General features: G+C 40.2%; 1 protein-coding gene across 1 annotated transcript; it reads right to left on the bottom strand.

Annotated features, from left to right (window-relative positions):
- Positions 1 to 1,554: 1,554 nt before the first annotated feature.
- On the bottom strand, positions 1,555 to 21,201 carry LOC132821063 (mitochondrial pyruvate carrier 2-like). Its single transcript, XM_060833575.1, has 5 exons — positions 20,911 to 21,201; positions 12,729 to 12,769; positions 9,177 to 9,261; positions 7,201 to 7,312; positions 1,555 to 1,784 (listed from the first exon to the last, which is right to left on the bottom strand). The coding sequence occupies exons 1-5, from the start codon at positions 21,008 to 21,010 to the stop codon at positions 1,742 to 1,744; spliced, it is 381 nt and encodes a 126-aa protein (XP_060689558.1). The 5' UTR covers positions 21,011 to 21,201; the 3' UTR covers positions 1,555 to 1,741.
- Between the last annotated feature and the right edge of the window lie 1,065 nt (positions 21,202 to 22,266).

The following is a 22,266-nucleotide window of genomic DNA, read 5'->3' as shown; positions in this document are numbered from 1 at the left end:
AACGTGGACAAGTGTGAGGTGATTCACTTTGGTCGGAGTAACTGGAATGCAAAGTACTGGGCTAATGGTAAGATTCTTGGTAGTGTAGATGAGCAGAGAGATCTCGGTATCCAGGTACACAGATCTTTGAAAGTTGCCACCCAGGTTGACAGGGTTGTTAAGAAGGCTGACAGTATTTTAGCTTTTATTAATAGAGGGATCGAGTTCCAGAACCATGAGGTTATGCTGCAGCTGTACAAAACTCTAGTGCGGCCGCACTTGGGAGTATTGTGTACAGTTCTTGTCACCAAATTATAAGAAGGATGTGGAAGCTTTGAAAAGGGTGCAGAGGAGACTTACTCGGATGTTGCCTGGTATGGAGGGTAGGTCTTACGAGGAAAGGCTGAGGGACTTGAGGCTGTTTTCGTTGGAGAGAAAAAGGTTGAGAGGTGACTTAATAGAGACATATAAGATAATCAGAGGGTTAGATAGGGTGGACAGGGAGAACCTTTTTCCAAGTATGGTGACGGCGAGCACGAGGGGGGGTATAGCTTTGAATTGAGGGGTGATAGATATAGGACAGTTGTCAGAGGTAGTTTCTTTACTCAGAGAGAGTGGTAAGGGAATGGAATGCTTTGCCTGCAACAGTAGTAGATTCGCCAACTTTAAGTACACTTTAGTCGTCATTGGGCAAGCACATGGACGTACATGGAATAGTGAAGGTTAGATGGGCTTCAGATTGGTATGACAGGTTGGTGCAAAATCGAGGGCCAATGGGCCTGTACTGCACTGTAATGTTCTATGTTCAATGGTAGTGTCCATACCGCTGAGGCAGGAGGCCAGTCCTACCTGCTCTAGGGATGATTAATAACATCTCTGAAAAGATGGATTAGAAAATACCTATAACCTCAGCACATAGGACTCTTGCGATACAATGACCATGTGCATCTGGGCTTGAGTCCCATCTACCCGAGAGGTGTGTATTAATATGTCTGAACAGGTTAATCCAAAATTTTTATCTGACTTCATCGCATACCGGTAAATTTCAGAACTGTTCAGTATGTAGTGCAATTATATTTGTCACATTTCTAATAGTGTTTTATGATTTTGATGGAGAATAGTCTAATTTTAGAGTTCTGGGGAAATTGGAGAGCCCCTAGTTCCTGGCCTGAAGTAATTTAAAAGTAGAGCAGGCCAACCAAAAAAACATGATGCTGGAATGGACTGAGACTAATGAGAGGTAGAACTCTGTGGCAGTTTAATAGTCAGATTATAGACCAATGAAAGAAGTAAACACATTTGTTTTCACTGATGACACAAATAACCAGTTTCAAACATGGCAGATAATTTTGGCCAGGCAATATTGTATTTCTTAGTTAGATAGAGAAAGGATGTACAAATATAATCAAAACAAATGCACAAGCAGCCAAACTTTGTACTATAATGCAAAAATGTGATTAAAACATGCCATTGGAGCTAACAGGAGGCTTGATTAGTTTTTTTTAATCTAACGAACTGACATTAAACAGGTTGATGGAAGTAGAATATTTTAAGACTAGTTCTCAGATTCCAAGATACGTACAGTATGCATCACTGCAAAATTTATTGGGAGATGAAGAACATATTTACAAACATATGTAACAGTCTCCACTATAAAACCTTTGAGGCCAGTTAATATATTATCGGTCACCTTGAGTCATTTACAAGGCACATTGAAAATAAAGACAAGATGTTTCCTTGGCGATTCGTAGGTTACTGGAGTTTACTCAGGATGTTTGTCCTCAGACTTTAAACTGTATTTGTACCTGAGGACATAAAAAAGAATAAGTAAATTTTGAAAGGAAAATTAAATGTTAGCATTTAGTATGACATAAAAAAGATCAGTAGTATTAGATACTATCCTTACTTAGTATGGTGCTGCTTTATAAAAAATGTCAATGCCTGTAAAAAATATGATCATGAAGGAATTGGACAGCCTCTGACCTCAACAGAAGATATGAAAATAAAAACCAAAAATACTGTAGATGCTGGAAATCAGAAACCAAAATCAGAAATTGCAGGAACAACTTAGGAGGTCTGGCAGTATCTGTGGAGAGAAAATCAGAGTTAACGTTTTGGGTCCAGTGACCCTTTTTCAGAACTGATGATAGCTAGAAAAATGTTGTTTTCTGTGCAGACAATTGGGTATAGGGGAGAGGGAGGTAAGGAGTAAATGATAGCGGGAAAATAGAGTCCAAACGAGACAGAAGAACAGTTGGACAAACAAAGGAATGGTTAACAATCAGCAGAGGAGAATGAATAGCTATCAATCAGAACATATAAGTGGCTAACAATGGGTCCTGTGTAATAGCAGACTGTATGATAACAAGGCCTGGTGTGGGGAGGTTGGAGTTAGGACATAGGAGAAAAAGTGCATCAAGCCCTAAAATTGTTGAATTCCATATTGGGTCCAGATGGCTAGTGAGTTCGAGAGTGGAAAATGAGATGCCGTTTTTCCAGCTTATGCTGAATGTCGCTGGAGCACATTCAGAGATGTTGGCCAGGTATCATATTGGTTTGTTGAAGAAGCAGGCAATTGGAAGCTCAGGGTCTTTTTAGTGGACAGAACATAGATGTTCTGTGAAGCAGTCACCCAGTCTACACTTGGTTCCACCAAATGTAGAGGAGACCTCATTGTGAGCAGCAAGTACAGTAGTCTGGATTGAGTGAAGTACAGGAAGGTGTATTTGAGCCCTTGGATATGGAGGATGGAAGAAGTAAACAGATAGGTGTTACACCTACTATGATTGCAGGGGAAGGTGCCATGGAGTGGAGGGAGGAATGGTGTTGGGAGTGAAGGAGGAGTGGACCAGGATGTCCAGAAGGGAACAGTCCTTGTGAAAGGTTGACAAGGGAGGGGAAGGGAATATGTCTGGTGGTGGCATCCTGCTGGAACCGATGGCTAATGATCCTTTGGGTGTGGATGCTGATGGGATGGTGGATAAGGACAAAAGGGGGCCCTATTATTAGTAGGAGGAAAGAGAGGAAGTGCGAGCTGAAGTGCAGGAGATTGGAATTCAGCTAAGGGCCCTATCTGCAGTGGTGCTGGGGAATCCTCGGTTTGCCTTGTCAAGCTTGGCATAATCAGAACAGATATGGAGAATACAGGAGAACGGGGAGAATAAAATATAGTCTTTACAGGAAGCAGGAGGTGAGGATGTATAGTAAAGGTAACTGCAGGCATTGGTGGTCAGTTAATCCCCAGAAATGGAAACAAAGATATCAAGGAACGGAAGGGAAGAATCAGAGATGGACCAGGTGAAGGTGAGAGCAGGGTGGAAATTGGAAGTGAAATTGATATAATTTTCCAATTCTGGATGAGAGGGGGAAGCAGTAGAAGGAATGTTCCATGTATTCCACAAAGAAACAGGCATAACTGGGGCCCTATTATATCTAAAGATATTATTCTGTTTGATGAAATATGGCGAATTGCATGAACTTAATATTTTTGAATCTAACACTCAGGATACATCCACGTGAAAATGAAAAATCAGAAACAGGTTTGAATCTCAGGGTCTGGGTAGCACGGATAGAGATTGGCTAACGGTTGGCATTCCTCAGTATATTAGAACTTTCAGTTAATACTTTTAAACTTGGTGCAAACAGACAATAAAATAGTTGTTGTACATCATGCGACTGTTGACATTTCAGCTACAGACAGCCCACAGTCTCAAGAAAATACATAATCAAATATGACATTTACATCTCTCTTATGCATTTGTACCACTCTTACTTAAGGCTGGACAAACACAAAAAACTTTGAATTTTCAGCCAGCTAGTCTGTCTGTTTCATCCTGGACAAAGTGGAACATTGAACCCAATGGGTGCCAGATAGAAGGGAATCGTCCAATGGCTGTTTAGTTCTATCAAAAATGGCAATCCCAACAATTTCCCATCATCCATAACACCAAGACGTTTTTGTCCATCTGTGCTGCCTCTATATGCATGTGTTGGAGATTTTTTTAAAAGGGGGCCGAGAGTTTAATCTAACAGCTCGTTTTTGTTTCCTTGTGGTTAAAATCTACTTATTTATAAATCAATAATTATTCTTGACAAGTACAGAAATAGAGTCAGAGTCACAGAGGTGCACAGCATGGAAACAGTACACTTCGGTCTAACCCGTACATGCCGACTAGATCTCCTAAGCTCAGCTAGTCCCAATTGCCAGCACTTGGACCATATCCCTCTTAACTCTTCCTATTCATATACTCACCCAGACCCCTTTTAAATACTGTAACTATACCAGCCTGCACCACCGTGCCATACATGCATCACCTTCTGTGTGATAAAGTTGCCCCTTAGGTCCATTTTATATCCCTCTCAACCTGAACCTAGCCCTCTAGTTCTGGACTTCCCCCACCCCAGAGAAAAGACCCTGTCTATTTATTCTATCCATGCCCTTCATGATTTTATAAATCTCTGTAAGGGCACCCCTCAGCCTCCGATGCTCCAGGGAAAAGTGCCCTACCCTATACGTCAAACCCGCCAACCCTGACAACATCCTTGTAAATCATTTCTGAACCCTTTCAAGTTTCACAAATATCCTTCCTATAGGAAGGAGACCAGAACTGCACGCAATATTCCAAAAGTAGCCTAACCAGTGTCCTGTACAGTTGCAACATGACCTTCCAATTCCAATACTCAATGCTCTGACCAATAAACGCATGTATACCAAGCACCTTCTTCACTATCCTATCTACCCTTAACTCCACTTTGAAGAAAGTATGAACATGCATGTGGGGATTTATCCACTTTTATTGGTTTCAGACAGACATTCAGCACCACCTCCTCTGTAATATGGGTAACTTTCAAGATCTCACCATCTATTTCCCCACATGCTATATTTTCCATGTCCCTCTCAACAGTAAACACTGAATCAAAATCCTAATTTAGTATCTCCCCGATCTCCTGCGACTCCACACAGAGTTAAGGAGAACCTAAAGGGTTTTTCTGAATACATTTAAGGACAAAAGGGTAACTAGGGAGAGAATTGTGCCCCTCCAAGGTCAGCAAGGCAGCATATTTGCCAAAGTTATCTCATGTCCCCTTTTTACCCTTCTAATTTCCCTCTTAAGTATACTCCTACTGACCTTTATACTAAGGATTCACTCGATCTCTCCTGTCTATACCAGTCATACATTTCCTTCTTTTTCTTAACCAAAACCTCAATTTCTCTCGTCATCCAGCATTGCTTACACCTACCAGCCTTTCCTAAAGGGAAAATATACTGGGCTCTTGTTATCTCATTTTTGAAAGCTTCCCATTTTCCAGCTGTCCTGCGAACATCTGCCCCCAGTCAGCTTTTGAAAGTTCTTGCCTAATACCGTCAAAATTAGTCTTCCTCCAATTTAGAACTTCAACTCTTTCCCTTTTCCATCACTATTTTAATAAAATTATGGTAGCTGGCTCCAAAATGATCCCCCACTGACACCTCAGTCACCTGCCCTGCTTTATTTCCCAAGAGTAAGTTAAGTATTGCACCTTCTGGATTAGTAGTGCTGGAAGAGCACATCAGTTCAGGCAGCATCCAAGGAGCAGTAAAATTGATGTTTTGGGCAAAAGCCCTTCATCAGGAATACAGGCAGAGAGCGTGGAGAGATAAGTGAGAGGAGGGTGAGGGTGGGGAGAAAGTAGCACAGAGTACAACAGGTGAGTGGGGGAGGGGATGAAGGTGATAGGTCGAGGGGAGGGGGTGGAGTGGATAGGTGGAAAAGAAGATAGGCAGGTAGGACAAGTCATGGGACAGTGCTGAGCTGGAAGTTTGGAACTGCGGTGAGGTGGGGGAAGGGGAAATGAGGAAACTGTTGAAGTCCACATTGATGCCCTGGGGTTGAAGTGTTCCGAGGCGAAAGATGAGGCGTTCCTCTTCCAGGCGTCTGGTGGTGAGGGAGCGGCGGTGAAGGAGGCCCAGGACCTCCATGTCCTCGGCAAAGTGGGAGGGAGAGTTGAAATGTTGGGCCACAGGGCGGTGTGGTTGATTGGTGCGGGTGTCCCGGAGATGTTCCCTAAAGCTCTCTGCTAGGAAGCGTCCAGTCTCCCCAATGTAGAGGAGACCTCATCGGGAGCAACGGATACAATAAGTGATATCGGTGGATGTGCAGGTAAAACATTGATGGATGTGGAAGGCTCCTTTAGGGCCTTGGATGGAGGTGAGGGAAGAGGTGTGGGCACAGGTTTTGCAATTCCTGCGGTGGCAGGGAAAGGTGCAGGATGGTAGGGTGGGTTGAAGGGGGCAATACCTAAGTATTGCACCTTCTCTAGTAGGTACATCCACATACTGAATCAGAAAATTTTCTTGTACACATTTAAATTCCTCTCCATCTGAACCCTTAACATGATGGCAGTCCCAGTCAATGTTTGGAAAGTTAAAATCCCCTATCATAATCGTCCTGTTCTCTTCACAGATAACTGAAATCTCCTTACAAACTTGTTTTTCAATTTCCTGCTGACTATTAGGGGATTTATAAATCTGGTCTGTATTTTCTGTTAGCCTGAATCTGAGTCGATTAGACAGATAAACTGAGGGGCTGGGAATATTTTGATAAAATCTTTAACTTTTTTGATGGTTCTAGAAACGTGGAGGCTTGATTTCCAGCATTTTAGGCTTGTGAGGTGTGATAGTGAACTGAAATCATTGGAGTAAAGGAGTGAGATAACTCTGACTCGAGTCCAAAAGGAGTTAGGGCTGAGGCAACTGTGGACTCTGAAGACATTATATATTAATAGAAAAAGAAGGAAAAAGGTTCAAGTCAGAGGAACAAAATCAGCTGGAAGAGATCCAGAAATGGGATGCAGTAAGGCTATGAAGAGACTGATGCCTGAAAACAGGAATAGTTTGAAAGGATTAAGAGACCCACAGATAATGCAGCAATCAAATTTGGAATTTCTGTATGTCAATAAGAAATGTGTTACCACAGTTGGCAAAGATGTTCAGGATTGAAGCTTCTGACTACAATTTGAACTCATCAGAAAGTAAACAAAATTGAGGGAAAACTAATATTTCACACTTATTGAAAATGTAACTCAGGAATCTCTAAAGGAACTTTATACAGGCAGGAAGGCAGGTTTAACTTAATATTAAACAGTCACTGAAAGTAAAAGTAATCTAACTTCAGAACTTAACATTGCTAGTGTGTAAGCCATGAAAGAAAGAAAACAAGTTTTTCTGTGGTAGTTACTTACTTTGCAATGCGGATTAGCTGTATACCACCTGCACAGCCCAAAAAGAAATTTACAGCAAACAAACCCCAATTCTTCGGAATAATCACAAGGGAATATCTGGACCAAATCAAACCTGTTATAAAGAAAGGTTGTTAATCTCTGTTGTTCGAGAATCAAGATTTGCAAAATCAACCACAGAAAATAGAATCGGAAGAAGTTCATTCAGCTGATGTTGGTCTCTTAAACCATCTGTTTAATGGGCTGGATTTTGCAGTCACCAATGAAGGATTCTGCACTGTCCTCAAGAAAGCTTTACTACAGATTTAGCAAGCTCTACAATGTAGATTTTGTGATTCCAATGTGATTTTGAATCATAGAATTTTTATGCCACAGAAAGAGGCATCATGTCTGCACTGGTTCTACCACCTAATGCCAATCTTCACCTTTTCGTCATATTCTTGTATTCCATTTCTATCCAATCATCATTCAATGCCCTCTTGAATGCCTCAACTGAACCTGCCTTTGCCATATTTCCAAGCAGCGCATTCCATTCACTAACTACTCACGGTGTGAAATAGCTTTTTATCTCATAAAGCTTGCTTTGTTTGCACTTTAAATTTGGGTGCCATCAGCAACAGCACAGGCCGCACACAGATTAATTGGAATGAAATATTCTCGGGTAACAAAGCAGAAAGTAAAAGCAGTTACTGTAATTGACATTTTTATTAACGTATAGAAGGTGAAATAAAGACTTACATACATGTGGAATTAAACAACAGGGAAACCTTAAAAAGTAATGTATTTAAAGGATCATACAATTTCGAAATGTTTGAGGGGATGACATTTCACACTTTTTCAGGGCCTAAAGTAGGTTTAGTAGCAAGATGACTTGGTTTTTAAGTGGTATATTGTTATCCTGCTTAAAAAAGCTAACCACTTAATTTGGTCTCAGCATTAAAGGTTGAGCATACAAGGTTGAAATTCACATTAATTCACCAATTCTATGTTGCTTACATCTCCAAAAACAGCAATAATACATGCTTTGGAGCAGCTGAGTACCGCCTATAGTGTTTTCTGGTTTTCAGTGTTAGTTGTGCACATGCGGATACTAAAAAGGTTGCTGTCAATTTTATATAGTACTGGCAGGAACGTAACAGTTTTGCCATTATGAGAACCGCCTGTTTGGGGCTATTCTCTTAATCAAATCGTATATTTATTGCCTGACTGACAAAAGGAAAGAGAATAAAAATTCCAGAATCTACTGTCCACTTTGATTAGCAGTTTGGCCTCTACGGATGAACTTAAAAAACTCTAACTGTGTTGACTCAAAGGATGCTCACTATTAGATCTCACATCTCCGTCTCCGGCTTTCTCCTGGATGTACATCTCACTGTGCTAGATACGTTTCTGTCATGTTTGTCCTCGGAACACTGTTATGGCATCAGGCTCTTGTAGAGATAGTGCACGAACAATGAAGAATCCAGTACTGCTGATATAAGTTTAATTGTTATTTGTGCCTTAAACCGGTGGTTCAATGCAGTCAATAAATACTAATAGGAGCAATAATGAAAACATTTTGGTTTGTAATTATTACTTAAGTCATCAAGTTCAATTAATAGTATGATTATTTCTGTTCTAATATGCTTAGAAATGCAAATTGATTGGTTTTGGAGCAGACACTATCTTGTAAAAATATTTATATTGAGACAGTTTGAAAGTGCTGCTTAATATAAATATGCTTTAAAGTGCTGCCAAGTTAAAGGACAACCATGGCCTAATTAGACAAAGATCATCAGCTTATATTTCTCTTTGTTATCTACAATTCTGTGCTGGTGCTTCCCTGAAAAGAATCAGGGTGGTTAAGAGTAGAAAGGGAGAAGAAGGATTACTATTTATTGTGCTGCAAAATTGCTAAGCATCAGAAACCTGATATTAAGAGTGAATAAAGCATAAACTAGAATAATTACAGATAATATTTAAAATAGAGTTTACAATACCTGTAGCACAAAGAACCCCTGACTGAGCTGGACTAAGTTTGTGTGGAGGCCTGGTCAAGTCAGCTAATCCTGCAGTGACTAAACTCTGTACAAAAATAAAAATGACATGAAATAAACTGATTCAATGAAAAATACCACATATGCATTTACTCTGCTCTGAAATACATGTTTTTCCCCCAAATTCAATGTCAATTTTATCGGTTCAAAACCTAACATAATTTCTGAGCAATGTTTTATTGGTCTTAGAAAGGTTAGCTATAAGGGAGTATAACTGGCCACTATCGTGGTCTCTAGTAGTGTTGCTGTTGCTCTCGGTTGAACTTACTGCAGACGCACATTTTGGTTCAATTTTGCAGCCTGTTTACAAAAATAATATCCCAGTCTTCTTTTTTCTTGCACTTATACTTCAACCATAATGTTACTACATATTGCAGAATCTACAGATGAAAAATTTCACAACATGTTTATGAGGAGAATTATCTTTTATAGAAAAAGTTTTATATGCAGACTGCAGAGTATAGATAGAAAGGATACCTCCTCTGGTATCAAGGATGGAAAAACACAGAATTCAAGGTGCACCTTTGCCACACATGGGACAGTGGAAATTTAGAACTCATTACCACAGAAAAACTGACAATCTCAGAAGAGTAACCTACCCAGACCTATTCCCCTACTAGTCTACATTTACCCCACACTTAAGCACCTGAAAACTATGGGCAATTTAGCACGGTCAATTCACGCAACCTGCACACCTTTGGATTGTGGGAGAAACCAGAGCACCCAGAGGAAATCCACACAGACACAGGGAGAATGTGCAAACTCCACACAAACAGTTGCCCGAGGCAGGAATCAAACTCGGGTCCCTAGCAGTGTCAGGCAACAGTGCTAACCACTGAGCCACCGCGCTGCCCCTATGTCCTCACCAATGCCCTGTACAGTTGCAGTAAGAGATCCTTGTTCCTAAACTTAAATCCTCTCGCTATAGAGGCCAACACGCAATTTGTGGCTGCTTGCACTTGCCTTTTTTTTCCAGCACCTGATGCTTGAGGATACCCAGGTCCCATTGACCATTTGTTTCTCTCAACTTATAGCCATTCAAGTAATAATCTGCCTTTTTTTTGACCAAAGTGGAGAACCTCATTTATCAACATTATATGGTATCTGTCATGTACTTGTCCATTCACTCAGCCTGTATCTCTGCAACCTCCTCATAGCTTAGCCTTCCACTTTTATGTCATCTGCAAATTTCGAGATGTTTCCTCTAGATCCCTCATCTAAATAATTGTGAATAGCTAGGGCTGTCGAACCAGTCCCTGCTAGTCACTGCTCGCTATTCAGAAAAACATCTATTTATTCCTGCTCTTTGCTTCTTGTATTCTTATCAATTTTCTATCCATCTCCATACTCTCCCCCAGTCCTATGTGCTTTAAAATTATATATGAATTTCTTGCGGGATTTTGTTGAAAGCTATCTGAAAGCCAATAAACCATATCCACTAGACTCGTTGATCAACTGTACTGGTTACATCCTTAAAGAAATCCAGTCAGTCAACTGGTGAAGCATAAATTCCCTTTTGTAAATCCATGCTGACTGTGTCTGTGTCTGATTCTACCACTGCTTTCTAAATACTCTGCTATTAAATCCTTCATAATGGACTCTAGCATCTTCTCCACTACTTACGTCAGACTCACTCATCTATAATTTCGTTTGATCTCTACACCTCTTTTTAAATAATGGCATTACATTAGCTACCCTCCAACGCACAGGATCTGTTCCAAATTCTAAAGAGTCTTGGAAGATGACCACTACATCCACTGTTTCCTTAACTACCCTGGGATGTAGGTTATCAGGCTCTGAGGATTTATCAGCAGTCAATACCTCCAATTTCTCCAACACCCTTTTTCTACTATTACAGATTTGCTCAGTTTCTCCCAATCACTGAGCCTTGTGTTCTCCATCGTTTATGGTACACGATTCATATAATCCTTTGTGAAGACCGAAGTGAAGGATGATTTTAGTTTGTCACCATTTCCTTGTTCCCCATTTCTGACTATAAAGGGACCTAAATAACTTTCCATTGATCTTTTTCTCTTTACATACCTACTGAAACATTTACAATCAGTTTTTAAATGTTTCCCACAGGTTATTCTCATACTCTATTTTCACCTTCATAAATAATCCTTTGGTCTTCCTTTGCGGACTTCTAATCTGTCCACAAACCTCAGGTCTATTGTTTCTTTCTTGCCAACTTGCACGTCTCTTTTTTGCATTTATTGTTATCTCTAACTTTCCTCATGAACTATGATTTGGCCAAAGTTCTCTTTGCATTTTGTGCCAGACAGGAATAAATAAATTTTGTAATTCATTCATTTGCCCTTTGAATGTTTGCTTTGCCTGTCCACTAACATTCCCCGATCCATCATTGATAACTCACACCATTGTAGTTTCCATTATTAAGATTCAGGAGCTTGGTCTCAGAATTAACTGTGTTACTCTCCATCAAGATGGAGAATTCTAACATATTGTGGACACATCAAGGTGTCTCTCATAATGACATCACCAATTGTTCTTTTCTCATTACATAATACTCAGCCCAAGATAGCCTGTTCTCTAGTTGGGTCCTTAATGTATTGATTCAGAAAACCATCCCATATACACTTTAGGAATATTTCCTCCACAGTATTGTTATTCACCCAATCTAGATGTATATTAATGTCAACTATAATTACAGATGTTCCTTTATTGCATTTCTCTGATTTCCTGTTTAATGCCATTCCCAACATCACCATAATTTGGTGGTCTATATACCACACACCCAGTAACATTTTATGGTTGTTGGTAAGTCTCAAACTATCCACATAGATTCTAATTGCCTGTGCTAATACCTTACCTTTCCTCTTCATTGTGTTTATATCTCTTTAACCAGTAATACAAATAAGCAAGCTTTTCCTTTTCAAGTGTCCTTTCTAACTACGGAATACTCCTAGATGTTCAATTCATATTCCTGGTCACCCTGCAGTCATGTATCTGTAATCTGAACTATATAATACCCACACTACGATTCTAGGATTTAGATCTATTTGCATGATTAATTCATCTACTTTAAATTTTGAATGCTCTGTGCACACAGACAAAAAGTTTTTAAACACTCCTGGTCATTTAGGCTCAGTGCCTGCACTCCCATCAGTTCAGGATTGTTCTTGGCAGCACTTTTAATCATTGTAAACAAAAGACGCGATCAGTGTTGGACACATGTCTTTGATGTAATGTTTCTGTCGGGACCTCAAGATCTCCTATTGATAATCTGATTTTTGGATAATCTAGGTTCCTCTGTATTCTGCTTTTAGTACGTCATCCCATTTTTAACCAATGTGTGCCACTAGCACTAGCTGTTTCCTGATACCAGAAATTTGTGGCTTTCATATCATTATGTAAACCTTCCTGCACCCTCTTCAGAGCCTCTATATCCTTTCTGTAACAGAACTGTATACATTGTGAAAGATGTGAGATAACCGCAAGGTCCAGCATAATATACAATAATGATACACTTACGCATTTCATAATTGGTGCCCAGAAAAACACTGTGCGAGGACCTAGAAAACAAAATGGGAGGAGGTAAAAGTTTCTATTTTCAGGATGCAATTTACTAAAATACTTTACTCGCTTGGCTAAAAGCAGAGTAAGGATACCTGAGACAGGAAGTAGTAAAAGGCAAGTTAAGGCACATTAAACAGTTAAATTAAGATTTTACTTTATTATCCATTGTGGAAGGCTAAAGACTTAAATGGCTACTAAGGATGGACTAAATTGAAAAATATACACACTGTCATTCTATGGACGCAGGTTTGCTTGCTGAGCTAGAAGGTTCGTTTTCAGACATTTCGTTACAATACTTAGTAACATCAGCGAGCCTCCCATTGAAGCACTGGTAGCATGGCTCACTTTCTATTTATGTTTAGGTTTGCTTGGGGCCTCAATGTCATTTCCTGTGGTGACATGATTTCCTGTTATTTTTCATGAGAAAAAGAGGACCTGAGAAAACAACAGGAAATGACATCATCAACCCAAGAAAACCTAAATGCAAATAGAAAGCGGGCCATGCCACCAGTGCTTCATCTAGAGGCTTGTTCATGATGTTACCTATTATGGTGATGAAATGTCTGAAAACGAATTTTGTTGCTCAGCAAGCAAACATACATCCAGAACCTCAACCTGAGCTGCAAATCTTCTCAAAACTCGCTAATCTTAATTTCATGATATGGAGGCGCTAATGTTGGACTGGGGTGGACGAGGTCAGAAGTCACACGACATCAGGTTATAGACCAACAGGTATATTTGAAATCACAAGCTTTTAGAGTGCTTCTCCTTTATCAGGTGAAGTGGACTTGTAACTCATGGGTTTAACTAAACCTGTGGTGTCATGTCTTCTGACCTTAAATTTCAGAGCAATAAAGATCCAGGGAGGCACTTTTTTTTTTAAAAAAGAGGAAACATATTTGGGAGTTTAAGAGAAACTTAAAAAGGAAAATTCAGGGGGAAATAAAAGATATTTATTTGGAACATACCTTGAGAGAACATTTTCAGGCATTCGTTTATCTACCATTCATCTATCATTTACCTACTGTACCACATTGCTAGATTAATTATACAACAGCAAAATGTAATTCCAGTAATCAAAAAAGGAAAGTTAAAAGGCTCAACGCCTTGACAAAAATCTTGTATCGTTAAGATCAGAAGACATAGGAACAGAAGTGAGCTATTCGGCCATTTGGGTCCACTCCCTCATTTCACTGGAAGCATGACTGATCTGATAATCTTCAACTACGTTTGCTTGCCTTTTCCCAATAACTATTTCCATAGGGATCGAAAATCTCTCTAAATCAGCTTTGAATATACTTAGTAACCCAGCCTCTATAGCCTTCTGCTGTAAATAAAATTCCACAAAATCACTATCCCCAAAAAGAAGTTCCTTCTCATCTTCCCAGTCTTCTTTGAATAATCCAACCAGAAGGGTTATTGGTCAAGTGCAGGCAAATGGGACTGGATTAATTTAGGATGTCTGATCGACATGGATAAGTTGGACCAAAGGATCTGTTTCTGTACTATACACCTCTATGACTCGAAGAAACAAAAGCTATGAGGACACACCTTTCATTTAAAAGATCAAAATTGTTAGTCAAAGTAATTAAATATTACATTACAAAACAGCCAGTGCAATAAAGATAGCATAAAACAGTGAAATACTGTGAATGTTACAAAATCTGAAACAAAATCAGTAATCACGCACATCAATGAAAATGTAACAAAACAATTGCTTTGGGTCTGTCGTCTTACATCAAAAGTGAGGATGGGTCATCAACCAAAAACATTTATCCTGTTTCTCTCTCCATTGTAACTGTTTGCCTCACAATGGAAAGAATTTGATTTGTAGTAAAAGGTTATTAGATCATGAAAAATAGGAACAGGGAGTAAACTACTTGGCCCCTTGAGGCTGCTTCGCAATTCAATAGGATCATGTCTGATCTGACATGCTACATGTCCAACTTCCTGCAGCTTTCTGTGGCAAGAAGTTTCAAACACTGAATCCGCAAAAGGAGAAATGCTGTTTCATCTCATTCTTAAATTGGTGTCCCTTAATTCGGAGACCGTGCCTCTGACCTTCGACTCTCCCATGACAGTTTTATAAAATCAAACTATACAAACATACAAACATTTAACATTAAAAATAAACAGCAGTTTATGATAAACAATGTACAGGGGAAAGGAGTGGCAAAGCCAACCTCCAAACCACACCATACAACCAATTTGCAGGGAAATGCAGATGAACCCCAAATCCCATCCCAACTTATCAAAGAGGAAACATTAGATAGAAACACATACAAAACAGTCCAATCAACCGAATAATAAAACAATGCTTATTCCTTTCAGTATTTATCCTGTGTAGCCCCTTAAGAAGCCTATTAATTTCAATGAGATTACCCCTCATTCTTCTAAAATTCTGATGAGTCCCAACCTGTTTAACGTTTGCTCATACGTCAATCCCTCCATACCAGGGATCATCCCATTGAACCTTCTCTGAACTAATTAATGTTAGTTGTGTTAAGAAATTTAGTTGGAATACAAGGCACAACCTTAAAGCTTTTCTTGGAATAAAGGTCAATTGTAAGTGATGGCTCTCCAAACACAATGACAGATCACTTCTAAAAGGATGTGTCAATGTTTATGTCGTGGTGAGCTTCTTTAGCCTTTCAGTAATCAATGGATGCTAATTACCAGATTTATTGACTTCAGGGTTCCTTCTCGACAACTAAATAATTAGCTAAACTACGTCACCCCATGGAACAACAAAATTAACTCATGAGTTATTTAGACATATGAACCAGAAGGTTGCTAGTTCCTGTAATCTACAGACGTTAAATGATGCTGCTGCAGAGTTGGTCTCAGCACCCTAAGATGAGTAGGGTAGAATTTAGTGCTGATAATACCCATTTATGGGATAAGACAGCAGCCAACATCAGCTTATATTAGGGGTAAAGCCTTTGATAGTATATCCATTACCAGGGTAATACAGCATTCTTCAAAAGAGAGTTTGGACAGAATGAGCAATTGCAACCAACTGCTCTCTCCAAATCTTTGTAACATTGCTGCTCATTATTAGAGTCTAATAAAAAGCTTTCTAAGCAAAATTGGAGTTGGCCAAGGCAATCTTTTCTCCATTTTCTACTTGATGCACTGTATGGAGCATTAGCAAACAACAAAGCAGTACAGATCAAAGCCTCAATGTAAAATGGACAGCATTGCTGTCTTCTGCTTGATTCCATTCTGTCTCTAGACTGATCAGAATGTGGCAGTTGGATCCAAAGCAAACTGCAGATCTGTTCTTTAGGAACTAGATCAAATAACATATGCGGTCAGGTCAGATGAATCGAACTGCTGAGCATACAGTTTGGAGGAGCCAGAGCACAGGTTAAAAACTGGGAGGATTGTATCGAGGATGTCAAGCAGTAAGGGAGCAACATTTCCTTTTTCTGGTTTAATTTGCTCTTTGGAGGAAGATGAATCAGAGACAGGGAGGGAGGAAAAGAGAGAAGGTCAGACCGCAAGAGAAAGAGCGATGTACCCAATATCTCACTTATACTGATGGCACCTTGGTGTCCATGCCTTAAGCATTACTAACACATCATATACAAACATCAAGTTCCATTAAGTGCAGAGTTCTACCTATTCCCATTGATGTGAAGGTTACTTCTGACCTTGTTGCTGAAAAATGTCCACTCAGTCGAACTTTGCCATACCACATCTGTCCCCCACCGGAAACATTTCATGACAGAATACTTTGACCACAAATTCATCAGGCAGCAGTCTGTATATAGAGTCATAGAGCTGTACAGCATTGATCGAAGGGTCTGTTTCAAACTCATCCATGCCAACCAGATATCCTAGCATACTAGATAGATCTCATTTGCCAGCACTTGGCCCATATCCTTTCAAACCCTTCCTACTCATATCAACTCAAATGCATTTGAAATGCTATAATTATACCAGCTTCCACCACTTCCTTTGGCAGCTTATTCCATACATGTACCACCCTCTGCATGAAAAGGTTTCCCTTTGGGTCCCTTTTCAAAAATCTTTCCCCTCTCACTCTAAACTTATACCCTCTAGTTCTGGACTCCCCCACCCCAGGGGTAATACTTTGTCTATTTATCCTATTCATGCCTCTCATCATTTTATAAACCTCTATAAAGTTCACTCCAGTCTCTGATGCTCCAGGGAAAACAGCCCCTCTATTCAGCCTCTCCCTATAGCTCAAATCCTCCAATCATGGCAACATCTTTGTAAATCTTTTCTGAACCATTTCAGGTTTCACAACATTCTTCCGATAGGAAGGAGACCAGAATTGCACAAAATGTCACCAAGGCTCTCCAGGAAAAGGAGACAATAAATCCTGCAGGCTCATTCCCTGAGCAGACTGTAAAAGTCAGATAACAGAATGCCTCAGGATGAGAACTTTCAAACTAGCTGAGTAGTGGGAAAAAAGCATTCCCGAACAGATCCTTCATGCACTCCTGGAACCTTTGGCACCACTATACGGTGCCCTCGAATCCCTTTACCAGCCACCGTCTTAAAATGTACCTTGCAAAGAAGTCTAAACAGACATGTAGTGGTTCTTGTCATGGTTTGTTTTAAGCATCAACTAAAAGCTGGACTCTGTGCTCTGTAAACTGTTCCCACAGATTAACAATGAGACAAACATCAATTTGTGCTGAAAGACAACCGATCTCTGAAAAACACTCCTTAAATCTGCAGGGAACCCGTTAGTATTCCTCTTCCAAGATCCAGCCATGACTGAGTGGTGCAGACTCTCACATTCCTCAATCCAGGAATTACTTTAGGAGTATGCACTACAGCTTGCTCAATGAAGTAAGAGAACAGTCTATGGTAGGGCTTATGCCCGAAATGTAGATTCTCCTGCTCCTTGGATGCTGCCTGACCTGCTGTGCTTTTCCAGTACCACACCCTCGACTCCAGTCTATGGTAAGGACCTGGTACCATATTTTAGGAAATCGTGTAAACCCCTTGGGCTGTATGCACTGGAGAATGTTTAGCGTGAAAGGAAAAATGTACATTTTAAATATAAATTGAAACTGAATGGAAATGAAGCACCTTGTAACATAAGAAACTATATATTTCAATTACATGCATGTCTGTTGAGTAAGACAAACGTTGGGTTTGGCTGAGACATCTTCCATGGTAAAATAGACGCTGGCTCACTGTAGAATCACAGGACACCACTCAGACCCTTATACCAGTGTTGGCTACGAACAAAATATCTATGAGTGGCTGGAGGTTTGCTCGATGAGCTGGAAGGTTCGTTTGCAGACGTTTTGTCACCATACTAGATAACATCTTCAGTGAGCCTCTGAATGAAGCACTGGTAGTGTAGCCCGCTTTCTATTTATATGTTTGCGTTTCCTTGGGCTTGTGGTGTCATTTTCTGTGTTGACATCATTTTGTGTTCTTTTTCTTAAATGGGATCCAAGCCAATGTGTTTGTTGATAAAGTTCTGGTTGGAATGCTATGCTTCTAGGAATTGTCGTGTGTATCTCTGTTCAGCTAATCCGAGGATGGATGCGTTGTCCAAGTCAAAGTGGTGTCTGTCCTCACCCTTATGCAAGGATACTAGTGAGAATGGGTCATGTCGTTTTGTCATCAATTTCTCGGTCTTTATTCCACACCTTTTTGGTAAATATTTATCAACATTTCCTCTAGAAGCTTATAAAAGTTTCTCACACCACAATGCAATGTCCTAATAATCATTCGTGTAAAGGATTTCTTCTTACTTCTCCTGCTGTTCTTATGGGGATGACTAAAAGGTCATGGCCTTTAGTTACCAGCCTGCCAGTTTGAGAAACATTTTTGTGAAAACTTCAAATAGCTGTTAGACATCTTAAGCACCATTGTCATAATGAAAGGTTTCACATTATCCAGACTGTAAACAAATAACAATTATCTTCCAAAGAGCAATCATTGTCAAGCTCTTTCTCAACCTGTCCTAATATTTTAGTGAAAGCTACCCAAATTCTAGCTATTGTCTAACCAATGATTTGCAAATGATTAGCATGACCACTTAGTTATTCTGTTCAATGTCCTCCTACTTTTAAAGGTGTATCTGAACTCAAAAAAATCTTTCTGCGCTTTTAAAAGTCTTACCGTAAGTATGCCCTCTCTTATTTTGTCCTTACAAAATGTATTATCTCACAATTCTCCACAGTAAAATTTAATCTGATATTTACCTGCCTAAATTCCTCTAAAGTTGTTTACATTGTTTCGTAGCTTCATACTTTTGGAGGTATCTGCAAATTATTGTATTGTGACCTCTATACTGAAACCCAAATCAAATATGTGTTTAAACAATGATTCAAATATCAACCTTTCTGTCCAAATAAAGTCCATATGTTGGCACGCATATAGTACACTTAAAAATCAAGAAATACTTGGCATTGAGATTAGGCAAGTTGGAAAGGAAATTTAAAAATTGCATCCAATTGAAAGAAATATTTGTACAATATTATCAGGTATATAGCCAAATAAATTGAAAAATAACATTAGAAAAGCCTCAAAGATATCTGGATGACCTGGAGCAAATGGACAAGCCAATGATGATTTCCAGGATTTATCAGAAATCAACTATGTGCTATTCTCCAAAAGAAACAAGCCAAAGGAAGAGGATACAAGGATTGAGCTGCTATTAAAACCAGAGAGCAGTGATCCCTGGGCAAACTTTCCAGAGGATTACAGCTTCAGCAACAGAACATAACTGCCAGAATATCAGCCACTCTACGCCTGTTACGAGCTCTCTGAGGAAAGAAGCATAAATTCAACTACATAACTTTCTTCAGACTATACACAGTTTACATCCATTTAATCCTGGAGTATGAATAGAGAAGTGCACTGCAAGCCAATGATAAATTAAAATACTTCACACATCCAGAGCTAAGCATTAAGGGCAGCACATCCCATACTGTGCTTTATCTATGCAACCTGAGAACAGCTGTGGCATCCAAATCATGCAATTGACAGAAGGAGATAGATTAAAAGAAAAATAGCGAGGGGGTTGGCACCAGGAAAAGAGTGCCAGAATCTGTGAGAATGGCGATGTTGCTTCAGTGTGTAAAGTTCAATGGGCTATTTTGTAAGATTTTGTTCTGGGCTTCAGGGAATTGTTTTCTTTCAGCTTGTTGGAAGACTGGCTGGTGGATTCTGTTATTTTATCTTTAAGCATTTTTGCTGAACACAATGCTCTAATTCAGTTTCCTAAAAGATGGATCCCGACCCTGCTCCTAAAGGTATTGCAAACAAATTTGTAAACTTGCACACGTTTGACACCAGTTACCATTAAGCACTTGTTAAGTGTATACTGGGTAGAAGGTCAGCACCTAAGTACACATGCAAATTAATCTTCTATTTACAAGGGAAGCTGAAACGTCAGAGCCTTGCTGCAAACGCTGAAGGGGTGTGTACAGTCATCTCCCTGGAGATGTGGACAAAAAGTTTATATTGTGTACGCTTGTTTTTTTTTGAAAATCATACCTGAAAATGTAAAAGCTACAATTGCATTAGCTTTTACAAACAAGTGATCCGAAATGGGACACCAAACTATATTACCTTAAATCCGAGCAATGAACTTTATTTCTAAAAGTAAAGTTTCAAGGTCAAAACACAAGCAATAACATTCCGAAGAGAATCAAGTGATTACCGGCATAAATTCGCGAGATGCCTACATTTACCAATCTGTGCTGCAGGAATTATTTTATTTCCACCCTATCTGAATGACACGCCTACATTTATAGCTGTACATTAAAATACCAGGACTTGATTCACAGGAATAAACCTGTGAAACGATTGAACTCACTTCTACAACCAGTTTACTGGAAAAGGTGAACTGTGAAGGGTAGCCCATTTCCTGTCTCCTACGAGAACCAAACAATTATTTATTTCAGTGACAGCAGATGTCGGGTCCCCGACTGACCGGTGACAAACAGCTGTGCGTCAAAAATAATATTTAAAGAAAAATCATGTAATCTTTGAGCAGCAGCAGCATTCACTCCTCACACACTCCCACCGGCCACAGGCCAGCACCGACCCTGCTCCCTAAGCCACTTCTCACAAGCATGAGTCCAGTCAGCACGTCTGCCCATGCCGGTCGCAGCAGCAAGACACGGCCGTTTACCTGCTGGGTGATCATAAAACGGCTTCATCCTGGGAGGAAGCATTAACCCGATTTTGTCCAACATTCGGTGATAGCTCGCTCTCAGGCCCGCTACCGCCATATTCCTGTCGAGTATTATAACCGGCAACCGGTCAGTAAACACGATAGAAACGGAGTGTCCGTTCAGACGGCAGCAAGTCGTTCCGGAAAATTCACGGCCCGCTTCGACCTCTAACTTTGCGCGGCCTAAACCAAACGCCGCAACAGCCGCATCACATTGAAACCCGTCCCCCTCATCATCACCAACCAGTGACAGTTCGCAGGCCGCCCAGCCCCCACTTTACACAAATGTGATTGGTTACTGGGCAACGGCAGCGGACTGTGACGTCATCACGCCGGGTGGAAACGCGGGTCCTCTCCCCCTCCCCCCAGGGTGGCCGTTTGAACGGGGTCTCGCGATGTTTCCACGGCTGACAGACGGCCATTCGCCCATCGCCAACATGACGGTCACCACCACAATAATAACAACGATGTGAACAAGGAGCCGTTTGGCTCGGGCGGTGTTTAATGGTGTCTCTGGCTACCTTGTTGTCTGGTCGGGTGGGTAATGATGGACTCCCGCAGTGGTTGATATTATTTGTGTAACTGGAGGAGCGGCAGGATGTCACGTCCCACTAACCTGGTGTGGGATGTGAGGAAACGCTCGCTGGGGTTGGAGGATCCTCGCTTAATTCGCTTGTCCTATTTAGGTAAGAAGTGGCGGACTGCCTGCTGAGCTCCAGCTGAACCACCTTCCTGACACCAGTTCCAGCCCTGTCCCCTATTTCTGCCTCTTTTATTAAACACAGCGTGAGTTTTTCTTTTAAAAAAAGCATAGTGCGTATTGTTTTTTTTAAAAAATCATTAGCCCAAATTACGTTTCCATTTTTCAGAGGTAGAAATCTTCTCAGCAAGTACATTATTTTTTGAAAAGCATTTGCGTTTTATTCCCGTGGGTTACAAACGCCTCGGTGGCTAGATGAACATTTCCCCCTTGTGTCAAATGTACTTCTCCGACAACAACTTATGACTTAATACCAGAAGAGGCAAAAGATGTTCTTAGGATGTAAAATTGTGAAAACATGATATAATTGACAACAGGATGTACGTAACGCTGAATGGACGTTGTGGTTCTGTAGTAGGGAAATAGAGTTTTAGTTTCGCCCTCACCGCATACCTCAGTTGAATACTTTCACGAAAGTTTTGTTTTCAACTTGCTTCACGGATTTAATATTCTTTTCAGTTGTAAATATAAATTGAAGAGAAAATAAATCGGGTTTATATAGACCATCAAGAGCTGTTGCTAAGATATTGACGTAATAATAACCAGATGACAGT

The sequence above is a fragment of the Hemiscyllium ocellatum genome, chromosome 12, assembly GCF_020745735.1.
Source record: "Hemiscyllium ocellatum isolate sHemOce1 chromosome 12, sHemOce1.pat.X.cur, whole genome shotgun sequence".
Classification (NCBI taxonomy): domain Eukaryota; kingdom Metazoa; phylum Chordata; class Chondrichthyes; order Orectolobiformes; family Hemiscylliidae; genus Hemiscyllium; species Hemiscyllium ocellatum.
The sequence above is the reverse complement of the archived record's forward strand: the minus strand, read 5'-3'. Positions and strand labels throughout refer to the sequence as shown.

Excerpts from the sequence above, each read along its gene's own strand:
- LOC132821063 (XM_060833575.1), bottom strand. The coding sequence starts at position 21,010 with ATGGCGGTAGCGGGCCTGAGAGCGAGCTATCACCGAATGTTGGACAAA. Across the intron at positions 9,262-12,728 it reads GGGCACCAATTATGAAATGC|AGTTTAGTCACTGCAGGATT; the intron begins GTAAGTGTATCA and ends ATTTTTGTACAG. Across the intron at positions 7,313-9,176 it reads AGGGGTTCTTTGTGCTACAG|GTTTGATTTGGTCCAGATAT; the intron begins GTATTGTAAACT and ends TCTTTATAACAG.